Here is a 25,875-nt window from a genome sequence, read left to right on the forward strand (position 1 = left end):
ACTCTAGAAAGAGTGCAGAGAAGAGCAACAAAGGTGATTAGGAGCCTGGAGGCTAAAACATATAAAGAACAGTTGCTGGAATTGGGTATGTCTAGTTTAATGAAAAGAAGGACTAGGGGTGACATGAAAGCAGTGCTCCAGTATCTAAGGGGCTGCCACAAAGAAGAGGGAGTCAAGCTATTCTCCAAAGCACCTGAGGGCAGGACAAGAAGCAACAGGCGGAAACTAATCAAGGAGAGAAGCAACTTAGAACTAAGGAGAAATTTCCTGACATTTAGAACAATTAATAAGTGGAATGACTTGCCTGCAGAAGATATGAATGCTCCAACACTGGAAATTTTTAAGAAGAGATTGGACAATCCTTTGTCTGAAATGGTATAGGGTTTCCTGTCTGAGTAGGGGGTTGGACTAGAAGGCCTACAAGGTTCTTCCAACTCTTCTCTTCTCTTCTCTTCTCTTCTCTTCTCTTCTCTTCTCTTCTCTTCTCTTCTCTTCTCTTCTCTTCTCTGTTAATCGAGGAAACAGAAACAGCAGTAAAGTGATGAAGTGGCTGCATACTTCTTGATTTCAAGGGAAACTAAAAGTGAGTATAGTCAGACACAGATCTTGGACTTCAAAAGTAGATGTCATAAATTCAAAAAGTAATCATGTGATAGGAAAAGCTAATGGAAAAAAGCCCCACCAGGATGTCAAAAATCCCTAAGGGAGGTAAAACTAAAATTGCAAACAATTCCTTTAAGGAAGAAAAATGGAGAATTGCAGGAGTCTACACGACAATCCAAAAAACATCATGAAGATCTGAAAACAACAAAAAAAGATACATAAAGAGGGAATCTGAAAGAGGGCAGCCCACAAAGGAAGAGTGCAGTCAGGTAACACAGCATTACAGAGTTGGAGTCAGGAAAGTGAAAGAGCAGAATCATTTTTTTTCCTTTGAAGATGCCTAAAGAAACCATTTTTATTATTTTTAGTATCTTTCAAAGGAAAAAAAAAAGAATCAGAATATCAGCTGCTCAATAAAGATGGCAAAACACTAACAGGTACCAAGAAAAGGCAGAGGGTAATGATATATGGGAATGACCTTGGGAGACCTGGCAAAGAAATGCTGCTTAAAGACCAATCAGACAAGAGGGAACAAATCCCACAGCTGCATAATGGGTGGAGAAGGAGGTTCAGGAGGAACCCTCCCTAATCATTGGACTGTAAAGGTGATGGTGGGAGAATTATACTTTAAGACTTGCAAGACTGATGTCAATCTTACCAGGTAGACCATAGAGGAAACAAAGCTAGATACCACCATTGTATTATAAAGTTACGATGAAGTAGAATGGCTTAATTTCTTTAGCTATCCAACCAATATTTATCTAATACCACCTCCCAACATATATTTAACAAATCTCTCTCTTGTTGTCTTCCCCCTAGCTGTCTTAGGATAGCAGTATAACTATAATTGTAGTATAACTGTCCATATAGTGGGCATATTAAGAAAGTCACTTTCTTCTCTACAAATGCAATTAATTACAATAATTGATTTCCATATGGCTATTTGCTTGAGTTTGTAAACTTGTTCATTTAAACCAATTGCACCTTCTTGATGTCTGCATGTTACAGTTTATTTAGTTTAGCTTCTAATGCAACAAGACAACACAGATGAGTTTCTTATAAATATATGGATATAGAACTCATGGAGATAGTGTCCTTGGGGCTCCTATTGCTGTGATTAGTTTTCAAATAATAGAATATACAGGATACTACATTTTAACAGAATAGAATAACAGAGTTGGAAGGGACCTTGGAAGTCTTCTGGTCCAACCCTCTTCACATGCAGGAGATTCTGTATCATTTCAGAAAAGTAGTTGTCCAATGTCAGCTTAAAATCATCCAGTGATGGAGCAGCTATAACTTCTGGAGGCAAGTCATTAATTGCTCTCGCTGTCAGAATATTTCTCCTTAATTCGAGGTTGATTTTCTCCTTGATTAGTTTCCACCCATTGCTTCTTGTTCTGCCTTCAGGTTTTTGGAGAATAGCTTGACCCCCCCTCTCCTCTGTGACAACCCCACAACTATTGGAAAACTGCTATCTTGTCACCCCTAGTCCTTCTTTTCATGTATCGTGCAGTTGTTGATTTTTATACCAACATTTATATATTTTTATACCAACATTATTCCTTCTTGCAGCAATCATTAATTAGATTAGTTTAACATTCACTAAATGCCTAGAAATAATCTGTCTTATTTTCAGATTTAGTCCACTATCCTTGCCCTCCTCCTTCAAATAATATCTGATCTATACATTGCAAGTGCCTGTAGACTGCTACCTCATCATCTAGTATCCACAATGTGTAATTACTGTGCAATTTGGGAGATTGAGAATATATGCATCTACCAGCAGGGTTTAAAAATCTCTTCAAGAGTTGGGATTGCTTAACAGAGATTCATCATTCATCAATGATTATGCAGCAAAAAATAAGATTATGCATGAATGAGCTATCATAAATCTTTTGTCACAAGCAGAACATTCATACCATTTCACATTTATACGTTAAAGTTGTCAAATGCAACATCATGAGATATATGTACTGCTGTGAACATTTACCAATCAGGATTATGAGCAAAATGTACTTGGTTTAGATTCAATGAATGTCATTTACGGCAGAAGGACCTGGAATCATGTCTACATTCGATTGTGCATTATAATTAAAGGTATTTTTTTAATTTTGACATAGCTATTACTATGTGTCTTGCAGTCTCTGGCTGTCTTGTTCTATATTGTCTTTGGAGTGTCTTGACCACCTATTATTCTTCTCTCAGCTCTATGGCCAGTATACGGAACAACTTCCCAGTCTTTCCCAGAAGGAAGCAGCTGAACTTCTGAATAAGAAGCCTCAAGACTCCTTGAAGCGGAGAAGTCAAGCTGAACTGAAAGAGGAGAGCTACTCTAAGTATCATGGTAAGCCCCAGTGAAAATGGCACTTCCAAGAAGCTCACAGTACCTTGGGGATTAACTGCACTGGAGTTTATTGCATAGAGGTGAGAGGGAAGAATGGAAAGGAAGAACACAGAATGGACATTTTGATGCTTTAATTCTGTAGTTCTCCTTTTTTTTTTTTTAATTTCATATATCTTCCAACTGTTCCAACATAAAAAAAACCTCCATGATTGTGGCTGTGAGTGTATTGGGGCAAACTACACATTGCATGCAGTGGTAATCTTAAGGCCTTTTCATGAATGAAAACTATTTGGACTGGGAGACTTGGGGTTGAGAAAAGGGACATAAGCATTTACTTTAAGATCTCTTCTTCCCTCAGGTTTTCACAATGAGAACCTCAGTAACATCAGACACACTTCTTTAAAGATTCTTATCCACAAATAAGATGAAATATTTCCTGATGCTATCCAACAACAGGGCAGTATTAGGTTTGCTTTTGGTTGATAGAACATATAGTTCATGTAGAACAGTGTCTCTCAACCTTAGCAATATTAAGATGTCTGGACTTCAACTCCCAGAATTCTCCAGCCAATTATAGGAATTCTGGGAATTGAAGTCGACATCTTAAAGTTGTTAAGGAAGAGAAATACTGATGTAGAGCAATAGTGAAGCTCATTCTTGATTAATTAATGCACTAGCATTCTCAAGCAATTCTGTGAAAATACATTTTGAATTTTGAAAAATAAAGCCTATCCGCTTTGTTCTGGGTTGGATACAGATTGCTTTTCAAAAACTAACTAAAAGCAGGTTAAGGAAAGTTTGTCTACTATTACTAATTATTTCCTTGAGGAGCACTGATCAGATTCTAATATGTTTCAGCAGGCATTTGTTTGAAAACAGGCAAGACCCCCCCCACCCGACAATATGCAGTCCTGCTTGCTCAAATATAGCAGCTAGGAAGGTGTTATGTGATGAGAAATTGGCACAGGACCCAGATTAGAATTGGAACATAAAACAAATGGAAAAACAACACAGTTGCTTTTTCTTCAAATAAAAGTGACCGCTTAAATGCATTTTTAAAAGAAAGTTGAAGGATGCTATGTTTTGGCTGTTTAGCTCAGAACCTGAGTCTATAGTTTGTAGAATACTTGATTTTTTAAAAAAGAAAATTTATTAAGAAAATTAGGCAATATATGATAACACTATTTCTGCATACATAAAGGTTAATTAATGAAATTATTCAGAAATTCAAACATATTCACATAGGGACTTGTATTAGCAATGCTGAAGAGTAGGTGTTAATGGCCTGTTAAAAATAATGCCATATGCTATTGACTGCATTCTCAGAGCACTGTGGGTTAAGTAATTTTCTCTAATTCAGATTGGACATCAATGTAAGATTTTTTTTCCAGTTAAGTGAAATGGAGAATGTTTATTTTTCTTTTGTTGTTTTAAGCCTACTGTTTGCTATTTTCAATGAGTCGCATAACACATGCTTGATAAAATATGGATCAGGGCACTTTAAACCTGATGAATCTACTGATGCTTAGGTTCTTCAACATCTCTGAATTAAGGAGAGTTTCTGCAAGCTTTAAATGTATCTCCATCTGTTTGGAAGGAAATGACACAATCTGGCATGATTTAAGTCCTCTCATCCTGTTGATTTCAGTGGAAGAAATTAGACACATTTATTACAGTGTCAAGTTGGGGACGCAGTGGCTTAGGGGCTAGGACGTTGAGCTTGTCGATCGAAAGGTTGGCAGCTCGGCGGTTCGAATCCCTAGTGCTGCCGTGTAACGGGATGAGCTCCCGTTACTAGTCCCAGCTTCTGCCAACCTAGCAGTTTCGAAAGCACGTAAAAATGCAAGTAGAAAAAATAGGGACCACCTTTGGTGGGAAGGTGACAGCGTTCCGTGTGCCTTTGGCGTTGAGTCATGCCGGCCACATGACCACGGAGACGTCTTCGGACAGCGCTGGCTCTTCGGCTTTGAAACGGAGATGAGCACCGCCCCCGAGAGTCGACTAGCAACGACTAGCATGTATGTGCGAGGGGAACCTTTACCTTAACCTATTACAGTGTCATACAGTTCCCAGTGGGCTATATAGAACTATAAAATAGTAACTTCGGTGAAAAGTTTACCACTATTTAAAAGACCTTCCTTTTCTGCAGCCTGTACTAAAAGTATCAAGAATTATATTACGAAGAAGCTGGGAGAAGACTGGATATTCTTGATTCTTCTAGGTGTGGTCATGGCACTTGTCAGCTGGGGGGTGGATTATGCCAGTGCCAAAAGCTTGCAAGGTAGGTTGGTTCACACTCTGAAGAAATGCTGCAACTTAAAAACACATCTACTCTGTTTTATTATTAATGTGGTATCATTCACAAGTGAAACTAATGAAAAGCCTAACAAACGTAGCACATAGAGGGTCAAACAAGACAGAGTAGAGAGATGAATAATTTCTTGAAAGCGCTTGAAAACTGACTGAAAGAGAAACTCAGAGGTAGCAGTTTTGGTCATGGAAGGTGTGCTTGTTTGTTTTCTTTCCTACTGTTTGCTCTTTCCAAAAGCAAACATTGTGCTTTTCCCTCTGAAGGTCTGGGTCTTTCACCAGGCAGGTAGATAGCTCTCATTCCTAGTGAACATCTGTTATCCAAATGAGGAAGGAAATGGCCTTGGAAAGGTGCTTCATTTGTTCATGAGGCTGGAATTTGGGTTGCTGCTGATCATAGAAACCAATCAGTGTCAGTCTGGGTTGACTTTAGATTGGCCAATCAGTGACCCTGCCCTCTTTGAACCCTGCACAGATCCTGACAAAATGCCCTTCCACAAAAAGAAAAGGAAATGCTTGTTACTGATTTCTTTTATTCCGCCTTGCCTATCCCTGCACTTGACACAAGCCATTTGAGAATATAGATGGCGGTAGGAAAGACTGCAGAGTAAGATTCGAAAATGTTCTTGCCTTGTTTAGTTAGGCTCTGCTTGTTTAAATTTGGTTATCATTCTGCAGTGGGCTGAGTGCAGCCAATGACAATTCCTGCATGGGTTGAATGTATGTTTTTGGGGTTCTGTTCAGGTGCTACAATCACTCACATCTATTGTCATTTGTCCCCTTACAGCTTACAAGTGGATATACAAAGAGATGCAACCCAGCATCCCTATGCAGTTCCTGGCCTGGGTCACCTACCCCCTCATCCTTATCCTCTTTGCTGCCCTCTTCTGCCAGCTTGTCTCTCCACAGGCTGTGGGTGAGGAATCAAGGGACAGTGGGAATATATGTCTGTTCATCTCAGGCCCCAAACTACACAACCATAGCAGACTTGTTTATCGATTCCAGTCACAGATGAAGTCCCCTGTCTGCCTTTTTGCCTGCCAGTTCACCACCCTATGTCCATTCTTAGGGCAAAAGGGATACACAATCGATGAGCACTGATTCTATTATGTCCATGTAACTTATTCTGTTTTTATCAGTGCCCGATGGGGTTTTACATCGGGAAGAAGGACAAGGAGAGATTTGCTATAGGACACTTTAATATCTGCCATTAATTCTTATTGATGAAGATTCAAGCACTCATATTTATTTGTCTGTATCCCGCCTTTGTTATTTTTACAAATAACTCAAGGTGGTGACCATAACCAACACAACTTTCTACTCCTATTTTCCCCACAATAACAAACCTGCGGGGTATGCTTCTTACCTGATTGCAGTCAACCTGGGTGTCATCTAAGAGGTCTGGTACTATCTGACATGTGTCCCTTGCACTGTAGTCTCTCAATATGATTTGGCCTATGTTCTCCCTGAACAGCATTTTTCTTGATTCCTTTCTGTTTTGTTCAGGCTCTGGGATTCCAGAATTGAAAACTATTATGCGAGGAGTAGTTCTCAAGGAGTACCTCACACCTAAAGCATTTGTGGCCAAAGTTGTAAGCCTGACAGCTGGTCTGGGAAGTGGGATTCCTGTTGGAAAAGAGGTGGGTACAACTGGAAGTGGAGGTAAGGGAGAAGAGTGATGGCAGGCATCAGCTTGAAGACAAAGGCTGCAAAGAACTGAAGGATTCTAGGGTTAAACTCAGAACAGATCAAATGAAAGGAAAAAAAAACCCAGATGCATCTGTTGGAAGAAATGTCCATCTGGGCTCAGTTCCAAATGGGAAGAAGGACACTGAAAATATGAAAGCTGTTTGGAAAGATGGTTTAATGGTTTAATGGTGGACAGGACCACATGGTTTGAGGTCCTGGGCAATCAAGCACATGGATGAGAGAGAGAGATTTATACCCTCTCTTGGGCTTTGAAATTGCTTCCTGTTCCTGTGAAAGAAATGTATTCTGATTGGTTGTCAGCAGGGGCAGGTTTCAAAACTTGTTGCTATTGATTCGCTTGTGGGCGCTGCGCACTTGCCCTTGTGCCCAGACGCTTCTGTGCATGTGCAGAAGCGTCCGGGCAGGTGGGCAGAGGCTCCCATCACCGCCACTATTGGTTCGCCCAATCTGGGGCAAACCGGTAGCAACCCACCACTGATTGTTAGTCTTCCTTGGGGCCATGCAGGGGTAACTTTGTGGGTTGGCTTCAATCCCAGCCTTGGTTGAATCTTTCTGGGTGATGTAATGAAGGGGCTTTAAAGCATAATTTCTGTTATGCTTATTGGCTTTGTCCTGGTTTGGATCTTGAGTGAGGGCTAATCCTATCACCCTGGAGCTGAAGGTCTTTTGTAAATAAGATGGCCCAGTCTTTTGTCTTGTAGATAGGTTGGCAAACAAAAAGACATCCTCTCCAGCTGCTGACACCCAGGTAAGCAGGGGTTAACACCAGACAAATAATCAAGCAGAAAACAATACATTAACCAAGGATAAAACCACACCCTTAGCAAACCAGCAGGGAAAGCTATTGCACATAAAAAGGCAGTAAAACCCACTCTCACTTGCACTGGTTGGGTAATGAAACATCTGTAAACAAACAATCAAGGTCAAAAAGCATGAAAGACTCCACAGTTCAACTCTGAGATACACATATTCTCTTCTGTTGGTATCACTGAAATAAATGGGTGGGAATGTTTCTGAACTAAACTATTTTCCCCACTGGAGCACTAACCTGGCCACTTCTCTTTTGCTGGCTGGCTAGTTTTCCCACTGGAGTCCTCAACTAGCCAGTTCTCTGTTACTGGCTGTAAGACGATATCTTTAATTATTTCTTTAGGTCATTCCCTTCTATTTAATTAACAGAGAAAGGCACAAGCTCTTCCTTACATCAGCAGCAGAGGCAGATGGATGATGATCATTGCAACTCTTGCTTCTGGCAGTTCCATTAATCCCCACCCCACCCCACAAAATACCGGTACTTTTGAGCTAAAGTTATTTATCAAACTAAAGATATAAAGCACAAGAACAAGTGAAGATACCAGCCTCTCAAGAATTGGATGGTGGTATAAATTGGATAACGGTACTTGGATCGCAATTCCACTTTTGCATTACGGCAAAGCAAGCAGAGGAGTGCAACTAACTGGTTTATTCTGAGCCAGAAATAGACTCAGCTTGAAGAACAAAGGAAAGGGAGGAATTGCAGCTACATGGATATACTGCTTCCTAGCTTGATAAAGGAGCCTTTTGGGAAGCAGTCAGAGAGAGCCATCCAAAAAGAATAGAAACACACAGAGGCCTAGCCTCGAGCTGAACGCAACGAGAAGCTGCAGAAATGAGCTTACTTATTAAAAGCAACTAAGCCACTCCCACATGCCCAGAGGCCTGGGGGACCTAAATGCAGTCCCTCCCTTTAATTAAGGACTCCCAAATCCAGCCCCCAGTGCCTTCGATCTTCCCCACGACTACACCTGATCACCAAGGACAGAAGTTGGATCTGTGGATTTGATAGCACGAAAGAGTTAGCAAAGATGATGAAATAGTTTCAGTTCAACGTAGGCAGGGAGAGAATGATCAGAAGCTGGTCGGAGGCACATCCTTTGTTGTTGGCCTGCACTGTGATGCTTCTCAGCCTAGTTCTTCCCAGTTATTTATTTACACAATCTCTCTTTTCCTCTTTCTCCCCCCCCCCCCGGCAGGGCCCTTTTGTGCACATTGCGAGCATCTGTGCTGCTGTCCTCAGCAAGTTCTTGTCTATCTTTTGTGGGGTTTATGAGGTAAGTGTTCTGCATGCTCCATCTAGTTTGAGAGTGAGATTGCTGGGGGAGAGAACATTATAGACTATTGATGATGAAAGCAGAACTGAGGACATTAAAATGAAACAGTTCAAAAACAAGAACCTGCACAACACAGGAAGTGACAGTGAGAGGAGTATTAGATATCTTGACTGCAATTATGTCCAGTGAAACATGGAGGAATTGCTCAAGAATAATGTAGTGCAATTGTAATTGTACTGGGGGGAAAAAATCAGGAGCAATGTTTGGCTTTTTCAAAGTATCAATTTCTGTGTAAATAAAAGTTTGGAATTAATTATAAGGGAACAATTTGAACAGATAATCTGGCAGCATGGAATGGGCTTTTAATATTCTGCAGTTTCCTTTCCTCACTTTAAGACTGAACTTTACTTATCCTGTGGAATTTCAAATCATTCTGATTTGCACTTTTTTCTCCTGATAAAACATAATTCCAAACTTTTGCAAACATAAATAAGCAGAAGAGCCAAAGATAAACAAGATTGGCCATCTCTCTGACATATATGCTGGTTGCAAAAAGACCAGCATAATATAGGACTGAGAGTCTTTACTCCAGTTGTTACCCTTATGAAACAAAAGTGGTTGAATAGATGTAAATAAGGATGATTCCCCCCCCACCTATTCTTGTATTAAGAGCAGATTCATTGAGAACAATTAACATGCAAACTGTGCTTATAGCTATGGCTGTTGTAAGCAGCTATGTCTTGAGGCTGGCTGTGATTCTAGAAGCTTGTTGCTTCTAACCCTAGCTGCAGAAATAAAATACAGCAACAGCTTTATGACTCGGCCATGCTGTATTCTTCCAGTGGCTGATAACAAATGCTTAGATTATTTATTTTAGAAGTCATCCTAATCAACCTGAACATTAATAAATAAAACTAATGCAAGGAGAATACGGGAAATGGGACCAAGGTAGAAAGAGACTGAGTTCTTGTAGATCCTGTCTGCCTTTGCTACTAAAGCCAACTCACAAGGCTCTAAAAGAAGGCTGGCTTTGCTGCTGGCAGATGCTTAGCATTTGAACAGCAGGAGAAGAAAGGACTAACTCTTGCCTGTGCTCACTCTAACCCTGGCATGCCTCTCTCTGGCTGGGCTCTTTGTTCCAGAACATGCATAGGCAACTGGACCTCCTGGTGGCCGCTTGCGCAGTTGGTGTTGGATGTTGCTTCGGGGCCCCTCTTGGAGGCAAGTGCATTCCTGTGTTTATACAACATGCTGATGCTCCAGGCTGAGGACATTTCTGGAAGGAAAGATGTGTTTTCTTTGTAACAGATACAAGAACTCTTAAGGCACAACGGTGCAGCTATTTTAGCTCATGTAACCTTGCAGGGAAATGGAGAGATGCTGAATGAGCATCCTGTGGAAATCCACAGGAAGTAGCGGTGGTACATGGAGATGACATGGGATGGACAACCAACAAATTACTTCCATGGCAATTACTTATACTTCTGTTTTCCAGGTCATGTTCTTCTAAGTTTTAGGCAGTGGCCAGGTAAAATGACTGTCCCCATTATCTCCCCCATTTTTTTTCCTTAAGGAAAATAGGAACTTCAATTAAAATGAGTTACTATTTAGATGTGTGTGTATATATATATATGTATGTATGTGTGTGTGTATACACACACACACACATACACACACACACACACACACACACTGTGGGCTATTTTTCTTTTCACCATTACCTTAAAACTGCCAAGTCAGGTGCTGAAAATACTTTGTTTTTACAGCTAGTCTATAAATAACAAGTATAGTCCTAACAATGATAAAATAATACTTTGGGTTAAAGACCTTAAGAAGAGATTTTGTTGTTGTTCAAGAAAATAATTTTATCCATAGGTGGTAGGGAGACAATGATTCTTGGTATGAAATTAAGGCTCTTAGAAACATTCAAATCATTTTACAAAGGTGAAATATTAGATGGGAGATAAACGGACTTCGATTTCCATCTGGCAGCTTTTTTTCCAAGAGCCCAATAAATTTAAATATTGCCATTTGGAGAAATGTTTGTTTTAGGGCAATGGAAGGTTTGTTTAATATTTATTTTATTGTTTGTTTGTTTATTTTGCTGTTTTTGCCAAAAGTTAAGAGCACAAAAGATGGGTAGTCCTAGAAGACTTTTAAATAAATAAAACAAGCAAATAATCTATATTAGTCACTGAAGAAACACAATTGAACCCATAAGCTAATTATAGCAGATTCTTTATCAAGTTGCCAAGAGCAGTACATCTGATGGTATTTTGATTCACTCTTTCCCCCCCTTGAATCAAAAGCAATTTTTCAATATATTCAGTGAGACCAAGCCTGTCAGTTAATTATCACCCACCCCTATGGTTAGACCTGACATGGATCAATATTTTCTGAGGTGACAAGTAGGTATAATTTGGAAATTTTCTATTTGATTTTTGCAACTTTTCCAAACTTAATTTGGAAATGTATACTTGAATGGATAACAATCGCAATAACACTTAGATGTATATATTGCCCCATAGTGCTTTACAGCATTTTCGAGGTGGTTTACGAATGCCAGCATATTGCCCCCAACAATCTGGGTCCTCATTTTATTGACTTTGGAAGGATGGAAGGTTGAGTCAACCTTGAATCCATCAGGATTGAACTCCAGGCTCTGGGCAGAGTTACTCTGCCATACTGCATTCAAACCGCTGTGCCACCATGTCTCCTATATATATATAGCTTTAAAACCTTATTTTATTTCCCATCCTGGTTGATTAATGCTAAGATTTTTTTTAACTTACTGATAAAGTTAATTAATACCCTTTGTTGTTTCTTCCTTGCTGAATCTAAACAAGAATCTGTGTTTGGTAATTTTGAAATAAGGCATGTACTACAAACATGAATTTAAAGTGTCTGTGTAAATTTGAATGAGAGCTCTTTAGTAGTTAGAATTCAATATTGATAATAATCCTACCCATATATAGATGACCTCTTGAGTTACCAGCTGTATTTTGGTGGCTTCAGCAATTCTCTTCCTAAACTATGTGCTGCTCTGAAGAGAGGCCTTGTTGCTCGTTTGTTTCTTCCTTCTTATTTTTTGTCATCTGTGTATGGCAGTAAATCATATGAATTGGACAACAAATAACAGATTGAGTCAAACCATTTCAGCTCCATCTAAGCAAAGAGTTTCAGCCAGATACATTACCTGTATGGGACATCCATGAATTCCAAATGAAATAATTCCTACTATTGTAATTATAATCTTTAATAAAGTTACTATTTTAAAAATGGACTGGTTCCTAAAGTGGTACTTCACTCATGAGAACATCAATCAGATGAGAAAGCTGTTCTCACGCACAGTATTCTGTACATTGTTCACAACTTTTTTTATAAAGGCTATACTACAATGGAGTTTGTCTAAGTTACTTAAGTTATTCACAAGTACTACCGTAATTGGGAGAATGCAGCAATTCCATTTTGTAGCACATACTCCAGGTATGAATATTCACAGGCTGTACATGAAGAACACATCCAAATTCCTAAACCTTCAAACTGGAGTTTTATGATGTGTAAAACTATTCACAACATACGCTTCTTAACCATCAACTGTTGATATACAGCAGCCTTTTTTGATGTTTAGAAAAATGTTGGATCTGAAAAGCTGAAAGTGTTCTGTTTCCATAAGAGTTGTGCATTCAGGTACAATGTCCCAATTTCTTGCACAAATATATTGGAAGTTGTCAGGGCCAGAATGACATAAAAACAGAAACTGAAATATACAGAATATATATAATAAATGGGTTCAAGATGTGCTACAAAACATCAACTGATTGTCTTGCAATATTAGCTTCCAATCCTCTCACTCTTCTTCTTTCCTGTTTTTTTCTCTCTCTGTCTCATCTCTTCCACTAGTAGCAGCCATATTATTACACAGATGTCCTGACTGTGGGATGTGCAGTGGGGGTTGGCTGCTGTTTCGGGACACCACTTGGAGGCAAGTGGCTGCTTGCTTTTGTCTATATTTTCCAAGACACATTACATCTTCTCTCTTGCATCATGCTTTAGTCTCCATTTATAAGACCCTTTATTATTAATAATACTATTGATTTTATATTGATAGCACTCTTCCTTCCAAGGATACTATTGGCCATCATTTTCTAATTCATTAAAGAGCCCTCCATTTATTTTTAGAAACTTAACAGTATGAAGATTAGTGTTCATTCATGGCATCTTCTCATGCTGCTCCAATACATACTCAATTGAGAACCATGTGGATAATGCAATGCAATGTTTTGAAAAGCCCCTTGTCACTAGAATAGGAGACAGTGATGTCATATTGGAAGGGCGGTGGCAGCTTCTATTCCTCCAAAACACAGGCTTTCAACATTCATTCCAGATAACCCTGAAATTCTTTGGATTTTTTTCAGTAAGAAAACAAATTTTACAATCAAGTTCAATTGATGTAAGGCAGAGTTCCCCAACTTTTCCATCTCTGCGGCCCGGTAGGAGAAAGGAAGGGAAAGAGGATGGTTCCGCGCACTTACTTGCCACTTCCACAGTCCATTTCTGGATGCTCAAAGCCTGATAGTAGGCTGTGGTCTGTGGGTTGTGGACCCCTGAATTAGATTCAGCAGTGCTATCCAGAACTTCTTGTGAAGTGAACTTAATATGTAATCCAGCCTCAAAGGGTTCTTCAACAGGAAACATTCTTCTGATGGTAGAAGGTTGGGAAAGTAGTGAGTTAACATAAAGGGTGACTTGGGGAACTTCTGTCTTGCTTACACTTATTCCTCTGTGGCCTTAATTCTAACCGTAAAAACAAAATAAAACAGAACAAACCAAAACAAACCAAATTTTTTGCAAAATGAAAAGAAATGAAAAGTGAGCTTCACTTTCGTGCCCATTTATTGTTGTAACTCTTATTGAGTTATGGGTGGGGGAAATAGTATTTGCATGCATTTTGTGGGCATAGACTGTCATGAACTGATGAGAATTTTTATCTACTCTGTAGGTGTCCTCTTTAGCATTGAAGTCACTTCCACCTATTTTGCAGTTCGTAACTATTGGCGTGGATTCTTTGCAGCCACATTCAGCGCCTTCGTTTTCCGAGTCTTTGCTGTCTGGAACAAGGATGCAAGTAAGATGAGAAGACAACACCTGCAAGATTATAGGGATAGTGGGTAGGGGAGTGTCTGTGCAAGGCAAACCATTTTTAACAAAGTGGTATTAAGGCTGAATTATTTCACTCTTCTTGGAAAACTTATGATTTTTTTACAATGAAGTTCTTAAAACTGAGATGATGGTAATAAAGGGGCTTCTTAGGTTGTTCTCAGACTCATTGTTCGGGTACCAAGGGCTTCATGTTCTTTTTTCTTACCTGGTCACCCTGGTTGTCTCTTTTCTCCACCCCCTCCTCACAGTCACCATCACAGCCCTCTTCAGAACAAACTTTCGCATGGATTTTCCCTTTGACCTACAGGAGCTGCCGGCGTTTGCTGTAATAGGGTAAGCCCACTGGAGCACAACTAATTGCAGTGGGGATTGCGTGTGTGTGTGTAAAGAAAGGCAAGCCATATTGAAAGTTCTCCGTATGAAGCAGTTAAATTAGAAAGTTCCATATTAGAAACAGGTAAGGTCTCTTTTGAAGCATACTCAACTCTTAAGGGGATTTCAAAGAAATGTTCATGCTATTTCTTGGGAACAGTATAGAAGTGATTAGTCATTACCCTCTTCCCAATACAATTCAAACTCTTCTCACACCTGTATTTCAAGCTGACTTATGTTAGCAAATATATGCATCCAGGACAATGTTGCAATCTGGGTCCAATCTGAGTCAGTAACTAGGACGAGTGGTTTAGTCTAAGCCTCTGGTCCACATGCAAGACCACGCTGGGAATACTGCATCCAGTTTTCACCATGATATAAAAAAGATGTTGAGACTCTGGAAAGAATGCTAAGAAGAGCAATTAAGATGATTAGGAGGCTAAAACATATGAAGAATAGTTGCAAGAATTGAGTATGTTTAATCTAGAAAAGAAGGACTGGGGTGACATAATAGCAGTATTTCAATATTTGAGGGGCTGCCACAAACAAGAGAGAGTCAACTTATTTTCCAAAGCACCTGAAAGCAAATCAAGAAACAATGGATAGGAACCAAGGAAACTAGCAACCTAGAACTAAGGAGAAATTTCCTGACAGTGAGAACAATCAACCGGAGAAACATCTTGCCTTCAGGGGTTGTGGGTGCTCCATCATTGGAGGCTTTTAAGAAGAGACTGGCCATCCATTTATCTGAAATGGTATGGGGTCTCTTGCATGATTAGGAGTTTGGACTAAAAGATCTCCAAGGTCCCTTCCAATCCTGATAATGATGGTGGTGATGATAGTGATGATGATGATCTTTTGGACTCCTGCTGGACCCATATTCAAGGATCTTCTCTCTACCAGAATGTATGCTTTGGGCTGTTCTATGTGTTGTATTTATGTGGTGCCTGGTTGGGTATGGCTTTCTATTGGTTGATTAGGATGTTGATGGCCAGTTATTGGCTATTGTTTCCTTATGCTGCCAAGTCCTCGGATCCCAAGTACCTTATAAACTGGTGGTAAATCAGCACTCCTGACAAGGAACTGTTTTGTTTTTGTTTGGAGAAACAGAGATTACAGTCCTCAGATGCAAAAGAGAACACTAGATATTGGTGTTAGATTTCTATTCTGCCTTTTCTACAAAACAATCCCTTTCTCAGTTTTAGAGACTTATGAGCTAAGTTGTGCTGAGAGATAGTGACTATGACTCAAAGTTATTTGGTGAATTTCCATGACTGAGAGCGGAATTCCAATCACAGTCTTAATATTTTTGGTTGTGCAGTTCATCATGCAGGATTGAGAAATATTGCAGGTGCAGAAAAGTTGTTTTGTTGCATTTCTTTGTAAGTAACCTGACCAGAAGTCTTTTTCATCAAAAACAAGCTTTGAAATTCACTCCTGACAGGATTCATTCAACAATACGTTTGTAGCCCTAGTAGCATGTTTATATACATGTAGCTTAAGAATGAGCTGAGGCTGATATTCTAGACTTGGTTTGGGAACCCCAAACTCCTTCATGCTTTGCCAAGAGTTTCAGTACTGAGTTGTAGGTGCCGAATATTTAACCAAATAACTCAAAAAGTAGTGATTCCTCCAATTGTTTTTGGACCTCTTACAGGTTGAGAATGTATGGTTGTTCAATTTAGCTATATTAGTGAGCAAAAAAATCAGGATTAGAGTATATACAATGCCATATACATTCTCTGGAGCAGGGGTCTCCAACCTTGGCAACTTTAAGACTTGTGGACTTCAACTCCCAGAGTTCCTCAGCCAGCTTTGCTGGGAGTTGAAGTCCACAAGTCTTAAAGTTGCCAAGGTTGGAGACCCCTGCTCTGGAGCATATAGTGCTGTAGAATACTGTTTCTTAAAACTTTTTTTCTCTTAAGACCCTTCCCCACTTCTAACCATTAGGAAGGACTCCAAAGAGCTTTTCTTTGTATGGGCTATATTTTAGTGATATTTACTATATTAAAAATTAAAATCAATGATTTCACTGCTGCAATTGCTACTCATGATTGATTGATAGAATAGAATAGAATAGAATTTTTTATTGGCCAAGTATGATTGGACAAACAAGGAATTTGTCTTGGTGCATATGCTCTCAGTGTACATAAAAGAAAAGATACGTTCATCAAGGTACAACATTTACAACACAAATGATGGTCAATATATCAATATAAATCATAAGGATTGCCAGCAACAAAGTTACAGTCATACAGTCATAAGTGGAAAGAGATTGGTGATGGGAACGATGAGAAGATTAATAGTAGTGCAGATTTAGTAAATAGTTTGACAGTGTTGAGGGAATTATTTGTTTAGCAGAGTGATGGCCTTCGGGAAAAAACTGTTCTTGTGTCTAGTTGTTCTGGTGTGCAGTGCTCTATAGCGTCGTTTTGAGGGTAGGAGTTGAAACAGTTTATGTCCTGGATGTGAGGGATCTGTAAATATTTTCACGGCCCTCTTCTTGATTCGTGCAGTATACAGGTCCTCAGTGGAAGGCAGGTTGGTAGCAATTATTTTTTCTGCAGTTCTAATTATCCTCTGAAGTCTGTGTCTTTCTTGTTGGGTTGCAGAACCGAACCAGACAGTTATAGAGGTGCAAGTGACAGACTCAATAATGGGATGTTAATGTATTATTTTTCAACATAAGCTGAAAAGTAATTCTGATTTTGTAGATTTTTGAAAAAGTGGTGGGACTCCCTGTCCCCCCAGCCCCAGTGTCCTATGACCACACTTTAAGAAACAGTATTGTACTGTACAGTAGAAGATTATATTGGGAGATATCTTAGTTTTATGGTCATATGAGCATCTAACTACAGTACTGAAAAGCAAGCTATGGGGATATATAAACAAGGAGGGCCACCTCTGGAACATACAAATCATAACAGATTGGAATAATATCGTTAGAGATTGAATTCTGAGGTGGTAGACTATGTTTTATCATTTTAAACTGTATTTTAAAATGGATGACAGTTCTGAATGTTCTCCTTGCAGTAAAACAGGATGCAGAAAATGGGCTGAGATCTCTGGTAATGATAGTCATTTGTTTTGGGTTTTTTTATTTGCAGTTTTAAAAAAGTCACATAAATTAACCATTCAAATGGATGCCCTGCAGCCAGAAAAGTTATGTGCCATTTGAAGACTTTAGCATCTTAATCAATAAGATTTATTTCTCTCTGGTTACTTATGCCTTCTGGATATACTGTTGAACTTAAATATAAATGAATGTGCAGAATTCAAAGTGGAATATATTTTGCTATTTATCCTTGAACTTTTCTGGAAAAATCTGATTGGCTGTTGAAAGATTAGCTATAAATTTTAAAATCTAATTTTAACAGTGCTCTTATATAAATTCAAAGCCTAGGATTAATTTTATTTTTCAAATCTTCTATTATAGGATCTGTTCTGGGTTCCTTGGAGCATTTTTTGTTTATTTTAATCGACAGGTAGTTTTGTTTGTCAGACAACATGCTACTCTAAGTCGATTCCTAACTAAATAGTGAGTATGCTTTGCTAAATTATTATATTTTAAGTTTAATTAAGATTGAAGCCATGTTTTCTTCTCTGAAAGACATAAATTAACTTGACTAGCATTAAAGTTTGCCTTTGATGCCTTTTTAATAATTGGAGGAACTATAATTTAGGAAGTGTTCTTAACATAGGAAATTAAAAATATATTGTCTTAAAGTTTATTGTACTTTAAGAGCTTAAGGTAGATGGCCAATTGAAATATTTATTTTTGTCTTGCGGTAAGTAGGACATTGTTAAACTAAAGCTAGATTTACTGTCAGGTAGGGCTAACAAATCTGGGCTGTAAATATCCTAGAGACCTCCAGATGCCAGCAAAGAAATATATAATATTCTCTCTCTTAACTATTGACTATTGATCATTTGAAGCTTTTGCAATCCAGATCTGAAAATTTAGAGAAAAAAGTTCAAGGGATTGACAAGTGGTAGAAGCTGCTGAATTAAGCTCTAGTTCAGATTAAACAAGGAACACTTCCAATATATTAGTGTTTATCTTACTTCCTGATAAGTGGCTGGATTTTTTGTCTGTGATTAACTCACACTGATGTCTAGCTAAGAGGAAAAAGTTCCACACATTGTCAGGAATCCGTGTTGAAAGCACTGGCTGAGCCCTTGCCTTCTACATGGCATTTGCAGCATATTTCAGAGACCGTTGTATGAATTTAATTCCCGTTTCTTTTCTTTTTCAGCCGCCTTGTGTATCCTGGGGTGATAACTTTTGTGATAGCGTCTCTGACATTCCCCCCTGGCTTTGGACAGTTTATGGCTGGAGAAGTGAGGATTCCACTTATCTGTATAGTTATTTATCATTTAACTTTGCGGTGTTGTTCTTCATTGCCTGAGGTTCCAGGGCAATGTACAAATATAAATAATAGAATTTATAAAAGCCCAATAAAATTAACAGTTGTAATAACACAGTGTATAAAAATACACACCAAGTGTCTGTTTCATATAGTCTAGGATACAGCGTTTTCCATTTGCATTTACTTTTCAAATAACTAACGCTTCTTTGTTTGTGCTAGCACAATGGTGGTGAATAAACTCTTGCTTTTCCTTTTATTTTATCTGCATGCTGAGAAGAAAAGCAATGATAAATCCATTCTTTTGTTGTATGGGATAAGGGCAGGCAGGGGATTCTGCCTCTGAAAAAATAAGATCTAGAATAATTCATCCTGCCCAGGTTCATATATCGTATTAAACCATGGTTTCATGGTTTACTGAATGAACTGAAATAGAACAAACTCGGCTCAATAAGGAGCTATGCTGTTCACCATGGTTTACAAATCACAGTGGCTAAGTTCACACATGTGAACCCAACCAGAGGTGGGTTTCACATAATTTTACCACCGGTTCACTGCACATTGAAAATAGCGCTGGGGCGGGTGGGCAGCCACCCGCAGGTTGCCATTATCGGTTCGTCTGAATTCCACCACTGGACCCAACACATTATGGCTTAACATGATGTATGAAAGATAATCTTTTTTATGCTGTCAGGAAATCCATAATACTTCCCCAGACCAAGGATGAATTCCACAGGAGAGTGTTTTGCTCACAACAGCCTTATGCAATCTTCTTTCTATTCAACAGTTGTTCTCTGCTTGCTGGAAAAAGAGGACATGATCAAAACAGTTAAAGAAAATATAAATATTATCCTGGGTTTCGGAAACAATAGAAATTTACATCTGGACTGTTGAAGGATATATCAGATGGGATCGTAAATATGATCAGGAATTGAGAAAACCTCCTTTCCAGCCATTGAATTCATTTGGCTGAATTCAAACTGGGAATGATTATTGCAGAAGAAGTAGTATTTGGCTTATCTCTTGTGCACTGCTGTTTTAGAGCTTGTTAGAGAATAAAGCTGCCTCCCAGTTCCCAGTGTTTTGTCTTAAAGCAAAACCAGATTCAAGATGAGCGGTCCTTTTTCAAAGTAGCAGTTTTACAAAGGGGAAAGGGTTCTATTTTGGCACGACACTAAAAAGATGGGAAAGAGCATCATTGGCTGGCTAGCAGTTGAGCAGCAGTTGGTTAAATCACTGCTGTGCTTCTCTGTTGACCAGGATTGTTGGTTCTCTGCAAGACTAGATATTCTTAAAGAAGCAGGTATGCTATGGTGGTTGTATCTTGAGGATCAAGAGTTATGTAGACCAGGGCTCTCCAATCTTGGCAACTTTAAGCCTAGAGAAATTCTACTCCCAGAATTCTGGGAGTTGAAGTCCTCTAGGCCAGGGGTCTCCAACCTTGGCAACTTTCAGACTTGTGGAAGTCAACTCCCAGAATTCCTCAGCCAGCTTTGCTGGCTGAGGAACTCTGGGAGTTGACATCCACAAGTCTGAAAGTTGCCAAGGTTGGAGACCCCAGCTCTAGGCTTAAAGTTGCCAAGGTTGGAGATCCCTGATGTAGACGATCCTTTCAAATCTAGTTTTGTTTTGATTGTATGATCTGGAGGCCTGGGTGACAGAAAGACTGTTTGTTCAAAAGTGGCCTCCAACAAATATATTTAGGCCTTTTTGTATAAAGAGATCCTGCAGCAGGAGCATCGAAGGGCAACAAAGCATGGTTCTGTCACAGAATACATCTTTCTAAGGCTCTTCAGTTTCGTAACAAAAAGCCAAAACAATTATTTGTTCACATCTACCATGAGATACCATGCTTGAAGTGAAAATATGCAATACGAATTTGCATAATTTATGCATATCAAAATGTCAGTTCTGTTGCTAAATTTGCCTCGCTGTGGTAGGGAAGAGTCTTCTCTGAGAGACAAGCATAACTGCCTTTTCTCCTTGTAGTTGATGCCCAGAGAAGCCATCAGCAGCCTCTTCGATAACTTCACTTGGGTAAAACACACAGAGGACCCACAGCTTCTGGGGAGATCTGCGGTTTGGATCCATCCCAAAGTCAGCGTCTTTGTCATCATCTTGTTGTTTTTCCTCATGAAGGTAGGGAGATAACCTGGCAATGCAAGTTCTATGTTGTTCCCACCATATTATGAGTCGTTTCCCATGAGCAGAATCAAAGAACTGTGAAGACTTCAATTCCTGGTTTACTTTTGTAGAGAAACTCAGTTAGGACCTTACCCAAACATTGTATTTCGGTGCTATTTGACTTCCACTTCTTTTCAGTTAAGGTTTGTGCAAGCAGTACTGCATAAAATATAGTTTTAATGCCAGATTTCCAATGTGAATGGTCAACATGATATTGTAACAACCATTCCTCGAAGTAATTGCTTTGTTCCTTGCTCCTTTATTTACAGTGTAAATAAGTTGTTCCTTGAATTTATCCTTAAAAGACTATCATTTATTCTTGTTCCACTGGGAGGAGGCTTTTGTTCTTTAATTCTTCCTAATGAATGAATTTGTGAATTTATGCAGTATTAAAAAGTTTATGCAGTAAAAAAAAGTTAATTATTTTTTATGCTCATCCTTTTATTTTTTTAAGATGAATCGAATTTACTTTAGTGTACGCCACGGGAATTTGGCCATGTGTGCATGTATTGGTGAAGCTTATGGAAAATACAAAGCTATGCTAAGTGCTACACGAATCAACATTTTATTTCTGCACTCAGTGACTATGGAAAAGGAGTACTTTAGGGTCATGACAGGTCATAGTTTAGAAGCCATCTGCATCTGAAGCCTTCTTTCCATCCCTTGTGGAAAAAAGTTTTTTTTTAGCAAATTGTGGGATGGGAGCCACAAATAGTATGTTACCTAACCTAAGGGGAATTTCAAAAGAGGTATTTATGCTACTATTAAAAAAAAATGTTGAACTAATTGGTGCATAACACACACACACACACACACACACACACACACACAGCAGTTGGCCAAGTCAACAGAGATGGATTGGCCTAGACAACTGCTCCGTAATTTAACAGCCATATGATCTTTCTGCTCTACAGCAAAATAGCTGCTCTAATATAGCCTAAGGGGGTGGAGAAATGTTCCTTTTTAGAGAAGCCCATTGGGTGGGGAAGAAGACCAGAGAGAATAGATTAGAAATGTAGCTGTTGAAGAAGATTCCTTGGATGATGCTTAATGACATCCTGCGTGGTTGTAGCCTCCTACTTTGTGCCAGTCAGAGTAGAAGGCAGGGACTCTGCTGAAACCTTTATCCGCCAGGCTGCCCTCAAGCTATTTCTAATGAGAGAGAGGAGAGAGGGAGGGAGGAAGGGGGAGAGAGAGAGAGAGAGATTGCCCAGTAACCATGGTTGCTTATTACCTCTGTCCTAGTTCTGGATGTCTGTTGTTGCCACAACTATGCCAATACCCTGTGGAGGCTTCATGCCAGTGTTTGTGCTGGGTGAGTTTTAATCTTTTTGTGAAAACTTTCAGGCAGATTGCAATGGAGGGAATTGCTGGTAGAGTCATAAATAAAAGGGGAATTGTATTTCTATGAAATGACTGAACGACCTGAAGTCATTTCTCCTTCCCTCAATCCATTCCTATTTTACCCACATACTACTTTCCTATGTCCGTCAAGTTCTGCAAATGATTGTGGCAGTCCCACAAGTGATGATCTATTCATCTCCTGTTCCAAGATGCTTTCTTGGGCAAGTTTATAGAGGACTAGCACCGGAAAGCATGAAAATCTGACTCTCTGGCAAGCCGAAATGTAGGCTATTTGAGTGCTCAGAAATAGCAGCGATGCCCACGCTTTCTATTCTGGCATTAAAGGAGGCAAGGATGGGTGTTGCTTAAGCTCTGGATGGTGACTCGTTGCCCTTCTTTAAAATATCACTAGAACATGGGTGTGTATTAGTGACTCTGATAAAGACAATTTAGAAGCTACCTTTGTTGGGTTTTAGGGGCTGCTTTCGGACGCTTGATTGGTGAAATCATGGCCTGGCTTTTCCCTGACGGGATTCTCTTTGATGGTTTTGTTTACAAAATCTTACCTGGTGGTTATGCAGTAATTGGTAAGTGTAGGACCCTCTTCCTTTCTCTGGTTCCAGTTGTGATCCAAGTAATACTAACTTTGCCCCTTTTTTCCTTGTCCTGGGAAAGGAGCTGCAGCTCTCACAGGTGCTGTCAGCCACACTGTCTCCACTGCAGTGATTTGCTTCGAGCTGACCGGTCAGATTGCCCACATCCTGCCAATGATGGTGGCCGTCATTCTTGCCAACATGGTGGCTCAGAGTTTGCAGCCGAGCCTTTATGACAGCATCATCCAAGTGAAGAAACTGCCCTATTTACCAGACTTGGGCTGGAACCAAATAAGGTATTTAGGGCTGACCAAGAAGGGAGGGAGTAGGCTAAAAGATGGTGAGATGTTCAGGAAGAGATAGAGATCAGCTCAATCCCAAGCAACAAAGCAGGTGGCTCATAGATTGGAAAGTATTTATTTTGAAATCATCTGTAGCCAATATATCAGTTATGGCAATCCATAGCTCAATAAATAAAGACTTTAAGTGGGGGTGATTTGAAGTTTGGCTCTTTACATGATACCCTGAACCACAAAGCAGCTAATCATATCGTTGCCTAGTGCCTTGAACAAAAATGGATTAAGTAAAGTACAGTTCAGTTATGTTTTGGATACAGCATGAGTTCACAATTCCCCAAAACCTCAATTCATTAAAAATAGGTCAACTTTCTTTTTAGGAGGGTGAACACCCAGGAAGTGTATTAAGGCTGTCCATTAAGAACCATTCGTTCTTTTTTAACTCCTGGAAACAAACTGAGTGATGGTTCTGAAATTTCAAGCCACCTAATGACCCGAAAATGGAAAGAATTTCAGAAAATGATGTCACTTCTTCCTCTCTGATCCTTAAGAAATAGCGATCTCTGTTTTGCAACATGGCTGCCCCCCAGGCATTTTTAGTTGTTGGGAATAGCTCCCATGTTCCTTTTTTGTGTGTACGCCTTTATTTCTTGCATTTATATGGTTGCCCAACTCAAATAACCTGACTGGATGGCATACAAAGGAGAGGTGGGTTTCAGCAGGTTCTGACCAATTCTGGAGAACTGGTAGCGGAAATTTTGAGTAGTTCGGAGAACCGGTAGTAAAAATTCTGACTGACCCCTCCCCCATCTCTTCTCTGCCTCCCAAGTCCCAGCCGATTGGGAGGAAATGGGGATTTTGCAATAACCTTTCCCTGGAGTAAGGTGGGAATGGGGATTTTGCATTATCCTTTCCCTGTCACACCCACCAAGCCACACCCACCAAGCCATACCATGCCCACCAAGCCACACCCACAGAACCCATAGTAAAAAAATTTGAAACCCACCACTGATACAAAGACCAATTAATGAAAATATCAAGGAAAAAACAAACAAACAAGAGCAATTAAAGCAAGTTTTTCTAAAAGCCTGTGGGATTTTATGTTTTATGTTTTTCTGTTAGATGTTTCAGTATTTTAATGACATCCTGTAGGCTTTAATTAGTAAGATTTTATGGTAACTTTTTGATAGGAAGTAGCTTTCAGCAAGGGCTCAAAGTATGACATTGAATAAATAAATCTCTTTCTCCTGCTTTACTTATTCTTTCTTAATTTTTAACTTATGCCCACTCAAGCAAATACAATATTTTTGTTGAGGACATTATGGTGTCTGACGTCAAATTCATCTCCTCTAATTGCAAATATCGGGATCTGAAGGACCTGCTCCAGAACACCACCGTCAGCACGTTTCCTCTGGTGGATTCTCCAGGTGAGCTTTGTAGGGAAACACATCAATTCCTGTTTTCAATTAAAGCAGTTTTGCCAACCGAGTTTCATGAAAAGCTTTCTCCGGGATTTACTTTTGTCCACTCCAAGAGTTTCTGAGCCATCATTTGATTGGTTTTAATGAGGAATGTAAGGGATGTAATCAGTGGTGGGATTCAGCCAGTTCGCACCACTTTGGGAGAACCGGTTGTTAACTTTCTGAGCAGTTTGGTGAACTGGTTGTTGGAAGAAATCATTAGGGCAGAGAACCAGCTGTTAAATTATTTGAATCCCACCACTGGATGTAATTCTTTCAAGTGTTGATTTAATTTTTTTAAACAAGAGATTCTGACACGATTTATGATGGCTGCTAGCTCTGTGGGAATGACCAAACAAAAGCTTGCTCTTCCATTGAAAAAAAAATCCAGCAGGTTAGCAGATTTGTTGTTGTTTTTTTTGTTTACATTTATACCCCGCCCTTCTCCAAAGACTCAGGGCGGCTTACAGTGTATAGGGCAATAGTCTCATTCTATTTGTATATATTTTTTACAAAGTCAACTTATTGCCCCCCCAACAATCTGGGTCCTCATTTTACCTACCTTATAAAGGATGGAAGGCTGAGTCAACCTTGGGCCGGGCTCGAACCTGCAGTAATTGCAGGCTTTGTGTTCTTAATAACAGGTCTTAATAACAGGCCTTACCAGGCTGAGCTATCCGGCCCAAATATTGTTGAATATTCATTCATTGTTTTGAAAAATAGGACAGAATTTAGGGCAGAAACGGGGTGAAATAAAATTTGCTGATTACCTCTTCCTAATAGAGAGGTAGAGCCAAAAAGGAGAAAAGAGGGGAAGGGCAAGAAGAAGTAACATGAATTTTTTCCAGATTTTTCTAGAATCTGAGCACTAGAGTTTTGGGAGTGACATCAGTGAGGAGAGATTATAGCATTGGTGACAAATTGGTAAACTTTGTATACTTGATCAAGAAAGAACTAGCAAGAACTATGAATCATGTCCAAATTAAGGTTATTGCTTACCAATTCATAACTATTGTATAAACTGAACCTATCCTTT

General features: G+C 39.4%; 1 protein-coding gene across 1 annotated transcript in view; it reads left to right on the top strand.

Moving 5' to 3' along the window:
• The first annotated feature begins 1,076 nt into the window (after positions 1-1,076).
• CLCN1 (chloride voltage-gated channel 1) overlaps positions 1,077-25,875 on the top strand; it is a 44,243-nt gene continuing 19,444 nt past the window's right edge. Inside the window, exons 1-16 of the mRNA XM_058168024.1 lie at positions 1,077-1,208; positions 2,812-2,950; positions 5,100-5,231; positions 6,048-6,176; positions 6,767-6,900; positions 8,983-9,060; positions 12,967-13,045; positions 14,063-14,188; positions 14,472-14,556; positions 18,032-18,133; positions 18,852-18,936; positions 20,952-21,101; positions 22,392-22,461; positions 22,967-23,077; positions 23,166-23,379; positions 24,673-24,806. Of these exons, the coding sequence (XP_058024007.1) occupies positions 1,077-1,208; positions 2,812-2,950; positions 5,100-5,231; positions 6,048-6,176; positions 6,767-6,900; positions 8,983-9,060; positions 12,967-13,045; positions 14,063-14,188; positions 14,472-14,556; positions 18,032-18,133; positions 18,852-18,936; positions 20,952-21,101; positions 22,392-22,461; positions 22,967-23,077; positions 23,166-23,379; positions 24,673-24,806 (1,900 nt within the window). The remainder of the gene's footprint in view (positions 1,209-2,811; positions 2,951-5,099; positions 5,232-6,047; positions 6,177-6,766; positions 6,901-8,982; positions 9,061-12,966; positions 13,046-14,062; positions 14,189-14,471; positions 14,557-18,031; positions 18,134-18,851; positions 18,937-20,951; positions 21,102-22,391; positions 22,462-22,966; positions 23,078-23,165; positions 23,380-24,672; positions 24,807-25,875) is intronic.

The sequence above is a fragment of the Ahaetulla prasina genome, chromosome 2 (genome assembly GCF_028640845.1).
Source record: "Ahaetulla prasina isolate Xishuangbanna chromosome 2, ASM2864084v1, whole genome shotgun sequence".
Lineage (NCBI taxonomy): Eukaryota > Metazoa > Chordata > Lepidosauria > Squamata > Colubridae > Ahaetulla > Ahaetulla prasina.